Source organism: Arvicola amphibius, chromosome 8 (genome assembly GCF_903992535.2).
Source record: "Arvicola amphibius chromosome 8, mArvAmp1.2, whole genome shotgun sequence".
NCBI lineage: Eukaryota > Metazoa > Chordata > Mammalia > Rodentia > Cricetidae > Arvicola > Arvicola amphibius.
The window spans coordinates 107455451-107475666 of NC_052054.1; the positions used below are offsets into that span (position 1 = coordinate 107455451).

General features: G+C 41.1%; 1 protein-coding gene across 1 annotated transcript in view; it reads left to right on the forward strand.

The window, feature by feature from the left end:
• Dner (delta/notch like EGF repeat containing) overlaps positions 1-20216 on the forward strand; it is a 282293-nt gene that overhangs the window by 195112 nt on the left and 66965 nt on the right. Inside the window, 1 exon segment of the mRNA XM_038340268.1 lies at positions 5142-5255. Coding sequence (XP_038196196.1) covers positions 5142-5255 — 114 coding nt within the window.

The following is a 20216-nucleotide window of genomic DNA, read 5'->3' on the forward strand; positions in this document are numbered from 1 at the left end:
GCAGGGGATGAAGCCTGCTCTTAGGTTCTTCTAGGTGAGGAAGAAAGAAATACATGGATACTGTGACCAGTAGGGACAGGCATCTCGTTCAAGAGTCAAGGAGAACCAGAGCACTGGGTCCCGGCTGGTAATTTCTGGGCAGGGTAGCCCCAAAAGAATGCAGAGGCCAAGTGAATAGCCATGTGGAGTCACCTGGGCTGGCATCTCAGATGTTCTAGAATGATTCGTGTGCCAGAGAAGACGATAAGAAGTTGTCTTCTGTGGGACAACAAGATGGATTAGTGGGTAAGGGCACTTGCTGTCAGGCCTGATGACCTCTGTTCCATTTTTAGGACCCACACCCTGGAAAGGAGAGAACTGACTCCCACAAATTAGCTTCTGGTCCCCCAGTTCACTGTTGCTTATGTGTAAACAGATAGACAGACAGACACACACACAGATTTAAAAAAAAATAAAAAAGAAAGGAGTTATTCCTTTGTGTTTATTCGCCAGGGAGAATTAAGTTTAAATAGCAATTTCTGAGATCTGTTTAATATCTCAAAGTGATCTAACAACCTCACATTTCAATTTAAAATTCATTAGTTAAAAAAATCACTTACAAGGGGGAGGAGGAGAGGAGGAGATGGAAATTTTTAATAAAAAAATGTGGAAAAAAAGATTCAAACTAAAAAAAAAGAAAAATCCACAGGACATTTAAAAAAAAATCACTTACCCAATTTAACATTGTGATTGGAATCATGTCTGATAGGTTCTCTCAGACACCATCCACACCTCTTCAGTTGTTATGTATGTAATCTTGGCATTCCCATATGCTGGATTATCCTAACCCAAACCCAAAGGAGTAATAACGGATTGAACAGAACCAATGCTGTCCTTTCTGTGTTTGGTTTGTTTAGTTACTTTTCTCATGGCTATGGCAAGTACCTGACTAGAAGCAGCTTAAGGGGGCAGGGCTTATTGGCTCTCAGTTTGAAGGGTACACCTCTACAGTGGTAGACACTTTTAGATGGGTCTTTTTACCTCTTTACATCTTGGTGGAAGACGACACAGAAAGCAGACAGGGAGTGGAACTGGGAAAAAAAGACTCCAAGGTCATATTCTGGTGGTTAACTTCCTACAGCAAGCAGGACTATTGTCAAGAGACCAAGTGTTCAAACAGACGAGCTGATGAGGACAATTGATGTTCAAATCATAACATGTCTACGTCTTTCTGGGGATAAAACTCCTACAAGTAAAGGAAAAGCTTTATTATAATTACTTATTCTAAGCTGTTTTCAGGTTTGACCTACATAAACTGGAGCTTGCAGATTCACGAAACCTGGGCAGCCACACAGGTCATGCCTTCCTTTTGGTCTTTTGCAACAACATGCGATTCTAAGCTCACGGTCTTCCAATGCCGTGATTTCACAATTCACAGTGCTTGCTTTAAGAAACACCATCACTTCAACACTCTGACATTATTTGTAAACCTGACTAAGGTTGAAGCTAATTAGCTTCCTTCTATGCTTGATTGGAGTGTGTGTGTGTGTGTGTGTGTGTGTGTTTGTGTGTGTGATGTATCCACGTGTACATGTTTGTATGGGTGGTATGTTCATGTGAACTTTATGTATGTGTGTGGAAGCCAGAGTTCAGTGTTGAGTATCTTCTTTAATCTCTTCCAGCTTAATATTTGAGACATCTCTCATGGAATCTGGAGCTTATCAGTTTGTCTAGAGTTCCTGGCCAGAGAGCTCTAGGGCTCCTTCTGTCTCTACTACCCCAGCCCTAGAATTTCTGGGTTCACACTACTGGGCCTGGATTTATGTAGATATTGGAAATCTGAATGGAGGTTTTCATGCTTGTGGGAGAAACACCTTTCTGACTGAGCCATCTCTTTCACTTCTTACATGATTCTAGAGACAACTTCATTGCCTTTCTATTTGATCCTCTACTCTGTTATATTGTTTATTTCTAAATCTTTGCTGTCTTATGTTTTTGATCCTACAGATGGACTTTCATCTTGGCTAGCTACTTTCTCTGCCTCCCCTGAAAATTGGTTTCTAACTTTCATCAGTGATGTCTTTATTAGATGATAACCTTAAGTTCATTGCCCTTCTCTGGGCAGGCCAGGGCTAGGCCTGTTATTTATTTATTTATTTATTTATTTATTTATTTATTTATTTATTTATTTTGAATAGTGCATTTTTCTTATATCTTTATCTGGTCCCAGGCTAGTGTGAATCTGATGTTAAAGACTGAGTTGTTCGGTGAGTTTAAGAACAGAATGAGGCCGAGTGGTTGCTGCTTGGTGGTCAGCAGGGAGGGTGGACAAAGAGGAGGAAGGCCGGGGCTAGATGATGTCTTCTTTTTAGCCACTGACTAGTTTTCTTCCAAACCCTTTGGCAATCCATTGGAGGAGTCTATGTATAGGAACAGTAGTAGTTAAATTACATTTTCAGCTATTTCTCTGGTTAATTCTCTGTGGGGGATGGGTCGAAAGAAAGCCAGTGTAGAGTGATGGTCCAGGGAATGGTAGCTGGAGTCTTGAGAGACAGTGACGCCTGGGCCTAGAAGACAGGAAAGGTGTCACGAGGCTGTGACAGTAGTCTGGAAGGCTGGCCATAGTGCTTGTGGCCCTGTGGTCAGAAGGATCCCTGCCCACTGGTTTAGGGGAGGAGTTTTCACACTCGCCAACCCTTGTCTGTCGTTGTCATTGGTTTCTGTAGATGTTTTGCTGGAAACCAGAGTTGAAGCTTCCCGTTGCCCTGCATTTTACGGGATGTATAACTAGCAGTCACACCTGTTTTGCATAGCTCTATGCCTTTACATATATTTTCCACCATTGTTGGTTGACTGCCCACTTGGGAAAGGCTGAGGAAGCGGCTAGTTAAAAGTCCACCGGTAGGATCAGAAAATAAAGATAGCAAAGATTTATAAATAAACTATGTAACAGATTAGAGGGTCAATTAGAAAGGTCAGTGATAATTCTTGGCTCCCCCATGACCAGCCTAGCGTGGACAGGCATCGAAACCACTCTGCACACACAGAGATGGGTATCATCTACCATCACTAGGATGCTAGTGGTCGCTAGGATGCTAGTAGTTATTAGGTATTTGCAGTATTGCCAGGGATGCTCTATAGCTTATAACCTCATAATCCCAGCCTGCCCCTCTGTACCCCACCATTCCCTCATGCCTCTGTTGTTTTTTATTTGTAGGAATGCCAAGTCACAGATATGCCAGTAGATGCCTAGATTGCAAGTCTATCCCTTTAGCCACAGTCTTTTAAATCATATTTTTCTGTCTCTTTGACTTTCAAAATTCTGAAAGACTTTAAACCATAAGGAAAATGAAATAATGAGGTAGTGTTTTTACCCCAGACAAGAGCTCCCTCACTAGGGACCCACTTCTGCCTTGACATAAGAAAGCTGGTCTATCAGACTTTCTCAAACGATGGAGAACTTCCACACTGTCACCCACTCAATGCCGGTGGGATCCCCAAGTCTGAGGTTATAGGCAGGAGCTACCGTGGTCTACTCTCTGTCTAGACTGCTTGGTGACTAAGCATAGCTGTGTTTAAGGGCATGGGCCCCACGAGTTTGAATCCCTGGCGATTGTGTAAATGGCTTAATCTTTCTAATCCTCAGTTTCCTTATTTGTAAGAGAGGGGATGGGACAGGGGAGTGGGGTGCGTGTGTGTGTGTGTGTGTGTGATCAGATGAGTGTTGACCTCAGATGAAGAGGAATTCTCTCAGATATGGAAAAACACATACCTTTTTAAGTCAAACGGCTGCTCACAGCATTCCCCTTGCAAGCTTGCTGCCTCCCACTTTGAATCTAGATCTTTCATTTGAAGCTACATTCTTGCTGTGATGTCATACTGAAAGATTCCTTTTGGAATTCTGAAGTCACCGCTTGCCTGAGTGTTGGCCTTTTAGATCCCAGACTGGTCTCCAGGCTGGTCTCTCAGTCCCATCCCTGTGGATAACAAGAAATGGCTTGGCTTGGTTTGGAGTGAATGGGGAAGGGACTCAATGGGAGATGCTAAAGTGATCGCCTGCATTCACTGTCTGTAGTTCACACCCACTGGGCTGGCAATGGGTGGTTTTTCAAGTCGGAGCTGTGTGTGCCGGTGATGGCCTTTTGAAACCAACAATCCAGAAAGGCAAGTTTCTGTGTCATTCAGGACTCCATGGGAAACATATGAAATACTACTGTATAATGAAAATTGTGTAGAAAATACATCTGATTAAAATTTATAATGGGAATTTTCTCTAGACTACCAGTGATTCCATCACTCAAATATCACAACCAAGAGCACCATTTTTACTTTTTTATTTTTATACCTTGTATTTTCCATATTTTTCCTGAAGCATTGCCCACTCTAAGGTGAGGACCATTTTAGTGTGCTATTTTCATTAAACTTGCCTCTCTGGAGGGCTATGTTTTCAAACTGAATTAAAAATCTGGGATTTATTTAAAGCCTCCAGGCTGCCCGAGGTGTTCTAGGAGATTTACAACCTGATTTTCCCACCGCTTGTCTGGGATTATGTCACTATCCCACAGGATCACCTGGGGGGGCTGGCTTCATGGAGAAGGGAGAGGGGTTTATAACTCAAGGAAGTATTAAGCATAATATATTAATGTGATATTTGTTGTGTGCGCTGCAAACTCTTAGTCTTTAAAATGAGAGCACAGGGTACAGAGTTAACACGGGCGGCTTCTTTTGGGTCTAAATATTATCCATTAAAACTCTCTAATACCTCTGTATAGTGCGGTATTGTGGTGACCCAGGGAAGGTAGCACTCATCTCAGGCCCAGGGCACCTCATGTCAGAGGGACCCTGTCCTCTGAACAGTGGAATTCTGCCTCAGCTTCTAAAGCTTCTGGGAATATAAAAGTCAGAGGCTAATGTGGGAGAAAACAATCTGAAAAGTGAATGAATTTTGAACCGTAGCTCTAAGTTTATGGTGGTGGTTTCTGATTATAGAACTACACAAGATCAAGGAGTATCTGAGACACCCTTATGCAAGGCTGCTGTTTCCAACGGTGGATTCTGGCAGAGTCCCTCAGTTTGGGGGTTCAGTCCCTCAGTTTGGGGGTGACTCTCTGGTGGTTTTGGAATAACAGGTCTTGGACAACAGGCATCTTCTTTTTCTGCAGGCTATACTGGAGAGCTTTGCCAGACCAAGATCGATTACTGTGTCCTAGATCCTTGCAGAAATGGAGCCACGTGTGTGTCCAGCGTCAGTGGGTTCACCTGCCAGTGTCTGGAAGGTGAGATGTCATCTAGTACTCTCTACTCTTGGAAAGGTTTTCATTTTCCTCTTTAACCATAAATTCTTTTGGTCAGTTTGGTACTTTTTGTTTCTAAACACTTCATACAAGAGAAACGCACACATACACACACACACACACACACACACACACTGAGAGAGAGAGAGAGAGAGAGAGAGAGAGAGAGAGAGAGAGAGAGAGAGAGAGAGAGAGAGAGAGCGCAAAGGCAGAATATGATTCCTCAGTTTTGTTCTTTTATTTATTGAGAAAGGGCCTTAAGTAGCCCAGGCTAGCCTAGAACCTGCTTTGTAGCTGAAGATGATTTTAAATTCCGGATCTTTCTGCCTCTACCTCTCGAGTGCTGAGAATATAGGTATACACTGCCATGTCCAACATGATTCCTTTTTCTGCTCTGCTTGAATAAGAACTATAACCTAGCCGGGCGGTGGTGGCGCACTCCTTTAATCCCAGCACTCGGGAGGCAGAGGCAGGCGGATCTCTGTGAGTTTGAGACCAGCCTGGTCTACAAGAGCTAGTTCCAGGACAGGCTCCAAAGCCACAGAGAAACCCTGTCTCGAAAAACCAAAAAATAAAAAAAAGAACTATAACCTAGAAAGTTTTGTGATTTTTGACACACATATATATATATCACCAAAATTTGACCCTTATACACTCACACACACACACACACACACACACACACACACACACACACACACAAAATGAGTTAGCGTGATAAAATAGAGCCTAATAGTAAAACTCCACTCAAGATTTCTACTTTGCTTGACTTGTTTTAGGTCCCATACAAATACACATTAAAAACAACCAACATAAAGTTTGCCTTCTTTGTGCTTTATGGCAAATTTATGATGGCTTAGGAAAATTAAGCCACCTGGAGAGTCCTCTCTTTAGGGTTGTTTTTATTTCAAAAGACGGTTTACTGTTAGGAAAGAGACAGGCAGGTGATGGAAGGTAGAACCTGGCATTGGGAGCGATTCTGCTCCTGTTTCTGCCATGAGGGGATGACTTTAAGCCCTTAATGGCACAAGAACAATGCCATAGTAGTTCTTCAGTGCTTAAAACTGTCACGTCAGCTGCTGATTCACAGACACAACACAGGCGACTGCGTAGCTTTTTATACTCTGCAGAGGTGCAACGCAGAGCCCGCACAGAAGGCGGTATCTCCATACGTCCAGTCATCTTCAACTGTTCCCCGGCCAGAAGCCTAGGCCCTCTTCTAATACTGGGTTCCTGTGAGCTGCCCCTGGGTTCAGTTCACCCAGGAAGGAGCATGGACAGAATGACTGACTTCCACCCCAACCCCAATTTTGTGTGTTGGTAATGCATGTGACTCCCATAGTGAAGGGGGACCACGTTTTTATGAGCCTTGTCTTTATCTTTCTTGGGCAGTGCAGACAAATAGGGAAACTTGGAAGTGTACCAGGGCTGATGGCTGAGCAAGCAGCACCTTTGTTACTTGCCTACGAACGCTCTGCAGCTCTGCAAAGCTTTGTCACACTCTGGATGAGTCAGTTGCCACCTACCCCCTTTTAGACTTTTCCTTCAGTCAAGGTCAGGGTTCTGGGACATTATGAATCCACATGGGATTTTTGCAAGAGTTTAGTAAACTCCCAAATGCTTTTCTATTTCTGGTATTTACTAGAAATATCCAATAAAACTCCAGAGGCTTAAAGAGGAGAGACTGTGCAGCTTGAACTAGAATCTAGGGAATTAGCTCTCACTTGTGCCGTTTTCCTTCTTGGCAGAGGCTTTCCTGAGTCCTTGCTATGCATCAGGTGCTTTACTAGGTTGTGGATCTTGATGGTTGGAGCTGCTAAAAAGGTCCCTCCTGGGTACAGTGTCTTTGGTGAAGACCTGAGGACAGAGGCGATGCTAAGATGAGGGCTTGGAAGTAGTTTGTGAAAAAGGGGTAGGGTAAGGCTTGCAGGGCTTCCTGGGCTGCAAGTGAGGTGCTATTGCTTCATTCTGGAGTGTGGGAAGGCAGAGGATTAGGGTTCCAGTCCAGCTTACCTCCTATTCCATGGACAATTAACTCTGCCTTCTGTAGCTTCAGTATTGCATCTACAAGATGGTAACATCTTCTTCACAGGGTAAGGGATTCAAAGCATCTCCTTTCATTTTTTAATAAAATCTCATGCAGATAAACTTGTATTGTACCAAGGTTGGACATGCTCTCAATAAATATTTGAGATTTTTTTTTTGTTATTGCTCCACCATTAATTACCATTAAACCACTGGCAAATTTAAGCCAAGTGATTTGATCATTTCATTCTGGGACAGTATTGAACATGGAGCGAGAGAAGAGTGGAATTCAGGAGAAAGGACTGGGGACAGTTGCAGAGATCCAGGAAGTAGCTCACTCCCTGTAATTGAAGCACAGACTCTGGGAAGAAGGAAGAAGCTGATGTGTGTGAGAGAAGTTCAGGGGACAAAGACAGGACCTCTCGGGAAGGACTGACATGGAGGGCAAGGGACAGGGAGGCAGGAATCTGTGGCTTCCATCACTTTCCAGTAGGTTGTCTTCCCCAATGGAGGAAACAGAAATGGAGATGTTTTAGAGATGTTTTTAGAGGTATTTTAGAGATGTGTTTGAGGGGTCCTTGGCTCATTCCAACAAGATGCCACTGAGGAAGAAGTATTGGCTAAATCTAAATAAGAGCCATTGACCTACAGTTGTCTAAGCCATGGGTACCACATCTAAGATCCTTATTCATCCTATGGCCCTGTGCATGTTCCATGTTGTGGAACCTGTGGTACTCAGGAATCAAAAGGATGAGTGTGAGTTTTCCAGAAATATTTTTATTCAATGAGAAATCTTTTTATTCAGTGAAGATTAAAATGGTTATGGGAAGGCCTGGAAGCTTTATAGCGGAAACATATAACTGGTGACAAATGTTTTACGAAGTGGTCTGTCTTCTGTTGAGAAATGTTAGTGTCCCATACATTGTACTTTGCCTATATTTGCCTAACCACTACCCTACCCCATCTCTCTTTCATACTCCTCCTCTAATTCCAAAGTAATTCGTTCTTTTTCTGCCTTGATGACATTTGTCTCATCTATCCAAGTATCCATGTACCCATGTATCCATCAATCCATGTATCATCTATGCATTTATCTACAATCTGTCATCTATCTACCTACAATCTATCTATCTATCTATCATCTATCTATCATCTATCTATCTATCATCTATCTATCTATCTATCTATCTATCTATCTATCTATCTATCATCTATCTATCTATCTATCTATCTATCTATCTATCTATCTATCTATCTATCATCTATCTTTCTATCTTTCTATCTCTCTCTCTCTATCTATCTATCTATCTACCTATCTATCTATCTATCTATCTATCTATCTATCTATCATCTATCTCTATCTATCTATCATCTATCTATCTATCTATCTATCTATCTATCTATCTATCTACAATCTATCTATCTATCTATCTATCTATCTATCTATCTATCTACTATCTATCTATCTATAATCTATCTATCTACAATCTATCTATCTATCTATCATCTATCTATCGATCATCTATCTATCTATCGATCATCTATCTATCTATCTATCATCTATCTATCTATCTATCTATCTATCTATCTATCTATCATCTATCTTTCTATCTATCTATATCTATCTATCTATCTATCTATCATCTCTCTATCTATCATCTATCTTTCTATCTTTCTATCTCTCTCTCTATCTATCATATCTATCTATCTATCTATCTATCTATCTATCTATCTATCTATCTATCATCTATCTATCTACCTACCTATCATCTATCTATCTATCTATCTATCTATCTATCTATCTATCTATCATCTATCTATCTATCTACCTACCTACCTATCTATCTATCATCTCTCTCTCTCTCTATCATCTAACTTTATATATCATCTATCTATATTTTGAGATTCTTTTTGTGAGAGAAAACATGATATTTGTACTTCTGAATCTGGTTTTATTTTGTTTAGCATGATAATCTCTGGTTGCATCCTTTTTCCTGGAAGTGTAACAGTTTTACCCTTCTTTATGTCTGTCTGTCTTCTTCGGGTGGTTGGATAGCAACTGAATATGTGGAGCCCATCTGCCCATTGAAAAGAGCCTGTGCCTCCAGGCCTTCTTACATCTACTACACACTAAAGCTATTCTGAAAAGTGTCTTAAAGCATGAAGTGTTTTGGAATGCTTCCTTTCTTCCTCTTTGTCCTTTGTATATTGCTGTTAATTTGGTCTCCTCCCTGTTATGCCTAATGAGTAGGAATTTGATTAATTCCTCTTGTTGCCCCCAAACCTTCAGCAACCCTAGCTAAGGGTCATGTTTTGTGTTAGAAGAAGGTCACTATTCAGTAAATGAACCACTCAGAAAGGAGCACTTAGATGCTAATCACGTTGTCCACCAAGTTCATCCTAACAACAGTTTCACAAAGCTCATGCTGTTAACATTTTTATTTAATAGACTGAGAAGAGGGCACGTAGCTTAATCCTGGTCACGTAGCAGGAAACTGGAAGGGAGGTGGCTGGCCTCCAGTGCTCTCTAACCACATTAATGATCTCTGGACACATTCTTTTAAGTAAGTCCTATGATGTGTGTGTATATATATATATTGAGACAGGATTTGTCTCCCAGATTGACCTCAAGTTCTTTATATAGCTGAGGATGGTTTTGAACTTTTGAACCCTCTCCTTCCTCCCACTGAGTGAGAGAATCACAAACATATATCACCTCTTGGTTCATGCAGGGCTAAATATTGGAGCCAGGATTCCATGCATGTTAGGATGAGCTGCTGACTGAGCTACACCCTAGAAGCTGTGATGCTTATAATTTTTATTTTTATTTAGTTCTTTGAGAATCTGGTACAATGCATTTTAAACACATACACTCTCCATCTCTTCCCAGATCCATGACCACACACATTTCACCATCCACTAACTTTATGCTCAAAACAAACAACACACACACACACACACACACACACACACACACACACACACACACACATACAAACCAAAAACACAAAACCAAAAAAATTCCAAACCCCTCCCAAACCAAAAAATATCAAGACCAATTTGTGCTGCCCAAATATTCTTAGATATGTAACCTTCCATGGTCAACTCAGGAGCTTTACTCTCGGAGTAAAAACTTCCCCCCTCAGAGGAGCTAATAATTGCTGATAGTTCTATGGCCTGACTCTCCTTTCCATGCTGGGACATGGTCTGACTTGGGCTTGCATGCGTCTTGTGCACGTTGTCACACTGCCATGTGCTCCTGTGTGCAGCTGCCCTGATGCTGACTTTTAATGACTCTCTCTGCTGCCATGAACACGAGTGAAGTAAATGCAGTTTGCTGGGTTCTAAAGCTTATTTCCTTCTCTACTAATTCAGTTCTTAACTCTGGACAAGAAGACCCTCTCTTTAGAAAAGAATCATTAAATCTGCTCATGGCAGGCTTCTTCAGGTCAGAAATCTATGGGGCTAGGGTTTCCTGTGGACCAGACTTTCATCACAGTCTGCTGGTATCTCTCACCCAGTCTGCCCCATCCCTTTCCCTTCAGGCTGATCTGTAATGTGCATTCAGGGGGTGAAGTCTTTCCTGGGAGCTGTCTTCTGACATCAGCCTTCTTGAAATGCCTTTCCCGCAGCTCAGAATCAGGCACTAGGGAGACAGCTGTGTTACCACCACTAATTCTGTCTTTTGGGGTGTATCTGTGTGCACGGATCTCTGACACTAAGATGTTTGTCTTTCATCGTTGAATCCTCTTTTTGAAAATATGCTATTTATTTTAAATTACGTGTATACGTATGTGAGAATGAGCATGTGTAAGTACAGATGCCCAAAGAGGCCAAAAGAGGGCAGCAGATCCCAAGGAACTAGAAATACAGAAAATTGTGAGCTGCTCAGTGTGAGAGTTGAGAGCCAAATTTGTGTTCTGTTGCAGGGAGCTGCTTGCTTGTCCCGGCTGCCCAGAGCCAAAATAATCACACAGAAACCATATTCATTAAAATACTGCTTGGTGCATTAGCTCTAGCTTCTTTTTGGCTAACTCTTATATTAATTTAACACATTTCTATTAATCTGTGTATTACCAAGTGGCAGTGGCTTACCAGGTAAAATTCCCAGAGTCCGTCTCTGGCAGCTCCATGGTGTTCCTCTCTGACTTCGCCCTTCTTTCTCCCAGCATTCAGTTCTGTCTTGCCCATCTACCTGAGTTCTGTCCTATCAACAGGCCAAGGCAGTTTGTTTATTCATTAACCAAGACAGAAGGACCTCCCACATCAGTGTTCTCTGTAAAAGAAGTACAAGATCTTAACCACTGAACCATCTCTTCAGCCTCTGAATTCTGGTTTTAATTTGAATTTCTACTTACCTTTCACAGGTTCATATTTAAAAAGTATTTTTCATTCTAATTATAAAAAGGACAGTAAAAAAGTCAAAACAAATTTTTTAAATTTACTTTTACTACTTGAGTGCTAACAATGGCAAAGACAAGGAAGGAAGCCTGGTATGTTAGCCTGTGGCTATAATACTTTCCTTCAGTGTTATTTTGTGTTTGGTTTAGAACTTTGAGATCCTTTAATTTGAAACTGGGTGAATTTTAACTCTGAAGGTTTCTGGTTATTTGCACTCCTTCCCATGAGAATATATCGTATTTGGTTTGGAACTTTGAGATCTTTAAATTTTTAAGCTATATGGATTTTAATTCTGAAGATTTCTGGTTATGTATGCCCTATAATTAAATCCTGACTTTTCAGTGTGTGGATATGTTTAAGAACATATGTAGATATAGTCTAGATGCTACTTTCCATCCATCCATCCATCCATCCATCCATCCATCCATCCATCCATCCGTTCATCTATCCATGCAACATCTAAACCTCAGCAGCCCAGCTCTCTCTGGGAAAGCTGAAAGATACCACGGAGATCAATAAGAAATAAAAATATGCAGTAATGATTAAAGCACTCAGCCGTAAGGGATGCTCATTGTGCTTGCAGGTATGACCATTCCCATGGTGCAGAGTAGAATGGAGTCTCTTCATAGCAATGTCTGTCACAGGAGGCTTGTAGCAGCCCGAGACTCAAGTACAAATATAGGCTTCGTGTGATGTTTGCAAAAAGCATTCTTTTTATCCAGTGAACCTAAAACATTGGTGGTTTTAAAAGTTTATGAACATTAAACCCCTTCTATATGGAATCATGGATCATAGGACCCGTGTGGACCCCTCTTGCTGTGTCACCATGAAGGCAAACACTGCAGTTTGGCGGAGACTTCTATCTTCTATCTACCAACTATCACCTGCAGCTCTGGTTTTAAACTCATTGCTGAAGCATCCCCATCTGGCATGAACATGGGGTATTGTTCTCTGACCCAGAAAGCTCCCAAACCTTGGCTTAATGGTGAGGCTACCGAGCCAAGTAGTTTTCAGTATGGATTTTAGGGTCACACTGCTTAGATTTGTGTCTAGACTCCAAAGTCTTTCTATCTCTGAGGCTCATTTTCCTTATTTCCAAAATGAGGATGCTATCAGCACAATGGTTGTGAAGAATACAAGACCCTAGCTCTGTGCATGGGAAGTAGGGAGTACTGAATAAATTAGCTAGGATAATGACTATTAATTAGGCATGGCACATTGGGGGAGTCATATAAAACTATATGTCTTCCTGCCTCCTGGTTGTAGGATCATGACAATTAATTACTACCTTTAAGGGACCTTCTTTATAAATGTCTTTGATTCCAATATATCATTTTAAGAGTCTCTTGATAAATTCATACATATACTTTGTTTTAGGTAATGATCACAGTGGAAAGTGTAAGCAACACTAGAGGAGGCCTGGGATCTAGACCTTTATTAGCTCAGAGGTCTTACAACAAGCTCCATGGGTTTATCCAAACTGTTTTGTTTTCCCAAGTTTTACAGCCTGGAGTACTCTAGCCATATAAACCCTCTTGTCCAACTCCAATTTCAGTGGGAATGCTCTGTACCTCAAAGGGTTTATAGAAGCTCACAACACAAGGTACAGGAGTTGCATCTGAGCTTATACGTCCTGTCCAGAAACTAGACATATCACCTAATACGTGTTTAGGTATCATGCCATTCTGGTAGGGGGCTGCTGTCTGCAATATTCTAAAGTGGATAATAGCTTGGTGAAAGCATTCTCCGAGGACCACATAAAATTGTGTGTATTTATATAAGAACTTACAACGTGTTCCCATAAACCTAACAGGATAGAATAAATGTACTTCTTCCTCTCCCATTTGGCAGGATCTCTGAGCCACCACTCCACTTAGGGACCATAGCAGCCAAGACCCTTGGCTTCCAAGTGGTGTAGAGTTTCACCTCTGGAAACAGAGCAGGGCCTTCACTGAGTCTTGCTAAGTGCGAGTGGGGTTTGCTCTCTGTGTTTTCTCCATACAGTTTAGTTTTCCTTTTATGACAAGGATTCTCATTTTCCTATTTCTTTACTTTCTTCCCCTATATGCCTAGTCCAGTGTCTCTGAAATTGTTTTAGTAGAAATACCACAGAGAATTTTGTTCGCTCTTCCCCCACATCATCTGTGAGGACAACAGCTGCAGGGGCGTTTGGTGAGGGATTGGGTCCTGTCTCTCTTGGGCACCCCTCCTTCTGCCTGGGAAATCCATGCTGATGGGCAGCTTCAGACTGACAGGTGGCAGCCTGGAGCTCCAGCCTGGTGAATGAATGCATGCATGATGATGATGATGCCCTAGTGTTTTCTTTTCCAAAAGAAGTGGATAGGGAGGGAGGTGACTCAGCAGTTAAAGTGTTCGCTGTGAGGACCAGAGCCAGGATGCCGCGAACCCATGTAAATGTAGGGTGGGCTTGCTCACCTACTTGTAATTCTAGCACCAGAAACAGAAGGTCCTCTGAGCAAACTGGGTTAACTAAATCTTCTTTTTTGACCCAATTTCATCTTTTATGACTTAACATCAACATCACATTGATTGATACTTATGCTTCTCCTAAGATAGATTTTTTTAAAAGACTATTTTTTCCTCCCCTCACTGGTCTCCTTTTGGATTTCTCCATTTATGAATGATCATAATTTAATTTATATGAGGAATGTGTTATCTTACAAATCAAGTCTGCACTGGTGAAACTTCCAGTCACTGTGACATCAGGCATCCACTTGGAATTGCCAATCCATGGGCCATTTCCAATGCATTTTACTACAGTCTGCATTTCTATGATAGCTAAGATGTTATATAGCAATATAATTCATTTTAGGCATTTACCCAGAATTACCAAAAACATCTATATTCAAGGAAGCTCAAAGAAAAACATTCTATGATTCTGTTCCCAAAAGACAATCATTTTAGATTTTAGGCGAATGTCTTTGAAGAATCATTTTAATGCCCTTTGAAAAGAAACTAAAATAGGATCTTAAAGTCATATCTGTTTACCGTCTCTCTATCATCTATCTGTCTGTATATCTATCTATCTATCTATCTATCTATCTATCTATCTATCTATCTATCTATCTATCTATCATCTAATTTATTTATCTATTCATCTATCACCTATCTTATTTATCATCTATCTATTTATCTCCTACCTACCTACCTACCTATCTGAGGTCTTGCCATGTTGCTAGACTGGTCTCAAACTCAAGTGACTGACTGTCTTTCTTCAGGCTCCCAGGTAGCTGGGATGCAGTGCATACTTTCATACCCAGCTAAAAGTCACAGTTTAACTGCAGCCTTATTGGATCTTTTACATCTGATAGCTTTGATTTTCCTAGATACTCCCCCTTCTATTTATCCCACCCAACTGTTTGCTCTCTTAGGAGGAGAACAAATGTGCTTCAATTAACTTTTCCATATGCATTATTCAAAACCCTTTCTCCCAGTCCAACATTGTTCCTCTTCCTTGTTTCCTGAGCTAAATCTGGGGCTTTCTTTAGGACCCAGCACAAAGCCTAGTTCTCTCTTCTTTTGAATCACTACTGGTGCCACCTACTGACCCCAGAACTACAGTATGGTTCATCCTTCCAACTCTCCATGTATGACAGGAATCATTCCAGTATCTACAGGAAGAAACAGTGCAGCATCTCCCAGCATCATCTTCCAGCATCGTCTCCCAGCATCTTCCTGCCTTCTCAGCATCCCCACAGCATCCCCTAGCACCCCCTAGCATCCTCCAGCATCTCCCAGCATCTCCCAATATCTCCCATGGATTCTGGATTCCTCACTGAGGAATGACTCTTAAGTGAACCTTCTCCTCACTTTGCTGTTTCCAGAGAACACTCAGAACTAAACTCTCTACCTTTATTTGATTCAGCAATTATTCATTTATAAACCTGCAATCACAATATCTGATGACTAATAGTCATCTTTTTCCTATTTCCTCATTGTCATCTCTAAAACCCAATCCATATTTATCAGTTTTCCTTCTCTGACTACTCTATTAAAATATTTTCTCACCCCACATCTGTCCATTCTCACATTCACTCCACAAATATTTACTCAGTACCTCCAATAACTTAAGAACTTGTAGCTGCTGAGACTCAGTAATGAGGGGAGACAATACTCGTTCTTCTCTGAGAAGGCCCTGGTCTCATTGAGGGTGGAAAGACAGATGGCCGATACACAGTTATGCCATTTCCAATAAGAAAAAAAAAACTGCTATGAAGAGGAAAGTGGGATGTTGTGATAGAAATTCTGCTAGGTTGGAGTTGTCAGGAGAAGCGTGTCTAATATGTGAGCCAAAAGGCCAAGGAGATGACTCAGTAGAAAAGCACCAGTTGTGCAAACATGAGGATTGTAGTATGTTCTCACAGCACCCATGCAAAAGCTGGGCACCGTGGTATTTGTTACCTAATGCCAGGGGTATGGTATGATGGAGGCAGCTGAGTCCTTCGAGCTTGTTAGGCAGACATCCTGGATGAATAGATGAGCTCCAGCTTCAGTGAGAGACTGTCTCAAAAAATAAGGGTCGGGAGCCACAGAAGGAGATACTTAGTGTTGGCATGTGGTCTTCCACACATGGACAAAATACACACACTTGGGTGGGCTCATCCACATGGACATGGACATACCACAAAGAGAGGGGGAGGGGAGAAAAAGAGAGAAACAAACATATAGGGAACTGGCAAGAACTTCCAGAAAGGTAGTAAGACTCTAGGACAAGCCTGCTGGACTATTTCTGGGAACTGCATGGAAGCTGTTGGGGCCAGTTGCTGGGGAATAAAGCATCAGACCAGATGGCAAGAAGTAATATACACAGGACATGGTGCTCACGGGAGAGATATTCAATATTATTCTAAGATGATCAGAGGCATGATAGCATTTGCATTTTATGAAAGCTAATCTCATAAATCATTGGGAATTGGTTGTAGGGTTAAGGTAGACGAGGGAGTCTCATGGGAGAAAACATGTCAGGGAAGTAATAGTAGTGATTTTGGGGTAGTGGCCAGGGAGAAGAGACAAGGTACTGGAGTTCAGGATGTTTTGGCAATGGGAGCTACAAGACCTACTGATTGATGGCTGGGTGTGGGGCTCACAAAGGGAAAGAATTAGAAAGACCCCCAGGTGTTGCTTGAACCACTTACCAAGGCTGCACAATGAGGTGTTTCACAGGCTCAGACACATCACTTCATCCATGTGAGTTGCCTTTATGCTATCAGCTCAGTTGCTAGCATTGCTTTAGTTCATGTCCTCTCATTAATACTGCAAAGCTATTTATATTCCTGACAGTACACAGAATGACTTCATTGTCTTACAGTTTAAAATTTCCCAGAAATGATTTCTTTTGGTCTTAAATACCCAGTTTTCTTGTGTGTATCCCAAGGGTATTTTCTTTTTATTTACATAATGCATATGCTGCAGGCATTCATATCGATATTGGTTCAAATACAAGATTTGAAGGCAGAGTCAACTGGATAAATTACAGTTTCTAGTTTCTTAAATCAGCCTTTATTCCCTGGTAGTTGGTTTTTTTCCTTGCTGTTCTATTTTGTTTACCTTTCATTTTAGCCCCTGAATCCACCCTTCTCCCCGCTGCATTTTATTCTTTTGCAACAGTCCTTTGAAATCCCTTGTCTGGTGACATTGCTTCCACATGTTAGGGTTTGGATTTTTCTCTGGAGCTATTCTGTTTTCTTTCCCACAGTTCCTGATGTCTGTGTCTTGAACAACTTGAAACCTACTATTGTACACAAGAGGTCCTGCTCTGGTCATTCTCTTTGCACTTGTTGGTTGATACTATCAAACAGCTGTTCATTTCTTCCTCTCTAAGGAGGCTTGTAAATCCAAACACAGTTTTCTCATTACCTTCAAGTCAGGACTCTGTATTTTTGTTCTCACATAGTTTGTTAATCTTTGGTTATTTCCGAATTGTCGCTTTATTTGGTTATTTCAGAAGTTTTTAATAAAAAATTAAAATTTTTATTAGTTCTTGGGGAATTTCATACATGTTATTTTGATTGTATCTACTCTCCCCAAAAGCCTCCCAGATCCACCCCATTCTATACACATCCAGTTTTATATTCTTTTTTCACACACTCATTGAGTCCTGTTAGTGCTACCTGTACAATCTTGGGTGTGTGGCTCTACCTGGGGCCACACGCTGAAAGAAAGATTTGCCTTCTCCTGGCAGCTATCAATTGCCAATAGTTCCTCAGTCAGGGGTGGGATTTCGTGACCACTTTTTCTTTCCCTGCAGGAATTTTTGTCAGACTTGTGTCTGTATCGGCCTTATGCATGCCATCACAGCCATCACAGTTCACATGTGTGGCTTCCCTGTTCCACCTGGAAAACATTGTTCTGTTATAGTCATCCACCACCTCCAGCCCTTAGAATCCTTCTCTCTCCCCTCCCCTCAATTATTCCTGAGCCTTGGGAGGAGGGCCTATGATGTAGCTATCACAGAACTTAATGGTAAGACCCCACTGCTGAAGACAGCATATACTTAAATGATAGAACATGGAGAGATCAAGCTAATATTGATGCTTTAGCTTCATCTTTATTGTCTGGCTTTCATAGTTCTGGATGGAGCTCTGTGCAGTGCTGGAGGGAAAGGTTGTTATTAATATTATCCAGATGTAAGCCTACAAATGACAAATAAGTACCAGCATGGAAAGAAAGGCACACAGGTACAATAGTGGCACAAATGTCATAGAAACAATCAATAAGTTTCTGATGGAAATTAAAAAGGTCTGCTCCATAAGATGCACCCATACCTGATTGGAATTAAGAAAGTTTCCTCCACAAGATGCAACCCATACCTGGCATCATCATTGGGCCAAGAGCCTGACAGGTTCTAGGTCCTAGGGAGAACCTGTTATTTTTGCTGTGCTAAAGGAAGATAGTATAAAAACCAACTCCTAATGACTTATTGTTATACCCATAGATCAGTTCATTTCTCAAACTCCATCAGAGAAGCTTCTTCTCACAGAAGATGGTGATTAACAGAGAACCACAAGTTTAATTTTTAGAATTATTTTTTTTCTGGGCATGTCAGTGCACACATGCCACAGGAATGTGTGATAAGGAAAGAGCCACACTGAATATGGACTGAGAACACAATCTAAATAAAAAGAGAAGAGAAGCCAGAAAATATGTTGAGCACTCTCACACATCCCTGTATGCTTTCTGAGTGTGCACAATGGGATTTAGCTATCTCCTACTGCCATGCCTTGATGACCAGACACTGAGAGCAACAATTAATAAATGGTACTCCCTGAATCTGAGAAACTTCCATAAATCAAGGTTCACGGTCAACAAGACAAAATGGCAGCCTACAGATGGGGAAAACATCTTCACCAACTCCACATTGGACAGAAGACTGATCTCCAAAATATACAAAGAACTCAAGAAATTTGACATCAAAAGGGCAAATAATCCAATGAAAAAATGGGGTACAGACCTAAAAAGAGAACTCTCAACAGATGGATCTCAAAGGGCTGAAAGACACTTAAGGAGATGGTCAACTTTATTAGCCATCAGAGAAATGGAAATCAAAACAACTCTGAGATTCCATCTGACACCTGTCAGAATGGCTAAGATTGAAAACTCTGATGACAACGTAGGCTGGAGAGGATATGGGGTAAAGGGAATTGCTGGTGGGAGTGCAAACTTGTATAACCACTTTGGAAATCAGTATGGCAATTCTCAGAAAATTAGAAAGCTATCTACTGTAAGACCTAGCAATACTGCTGTTGGGTATATACCCAAAAGACTCTCAATCATACCACAAGAACATGTGCTCAACCATGTTCATAGCAGCATTATTTCTAATAGTCACAACCTGGAAACAACCCTGATACCCCTCAACTAAGGAATAGATAAAGAAAATGTGGTACATTTACACAGTGGAGTACTACACAGCAGTAAAAATAATGACACCCTGAAATTTGCAGGCAAATGGATGGATCTAGAAAAAAAAACATATTTAGTGAGGTAACCCAGACCTAGAAAGACAAACATAATATGTTTTCACTCATAGGTGGCTTTTAGACATAAAGCAAAGTAAAAACAGTCTACAGGCCACAACCCCAGATAAACTAGACAACAAAGAGGACACAAGAGAAATATGCATGAATCTACATAGGAAGGTGAAAAAGACTAAATTTTCTGAGTAAATTAGGAGTCTGGGGATCATGGGAGAGAGTAGAAGTGGAGAGGGGAAGGAGAGGGGGAAGTGGAAAAAATGTATAGCTCAATAGAAACAAAATAAAAAAGATATTGCTGTTTCTAGTTCAATCTAAGAATCTCTGCCTTTTATTTTAGATAGTAGTCCATTCACATTTAATATAACCATTAATAAAATTCACTAGACCTTGACTCCTTTTAATATTTTCTCTTAATTTTTAAAAAATAGTTATTTATTTATTATGCATACAATATTCTGTCTGTGTGTATGTCTACAGGCCAGAAGAGGGCAGCAGACCTCATTTACAGATGGTTGTGAGC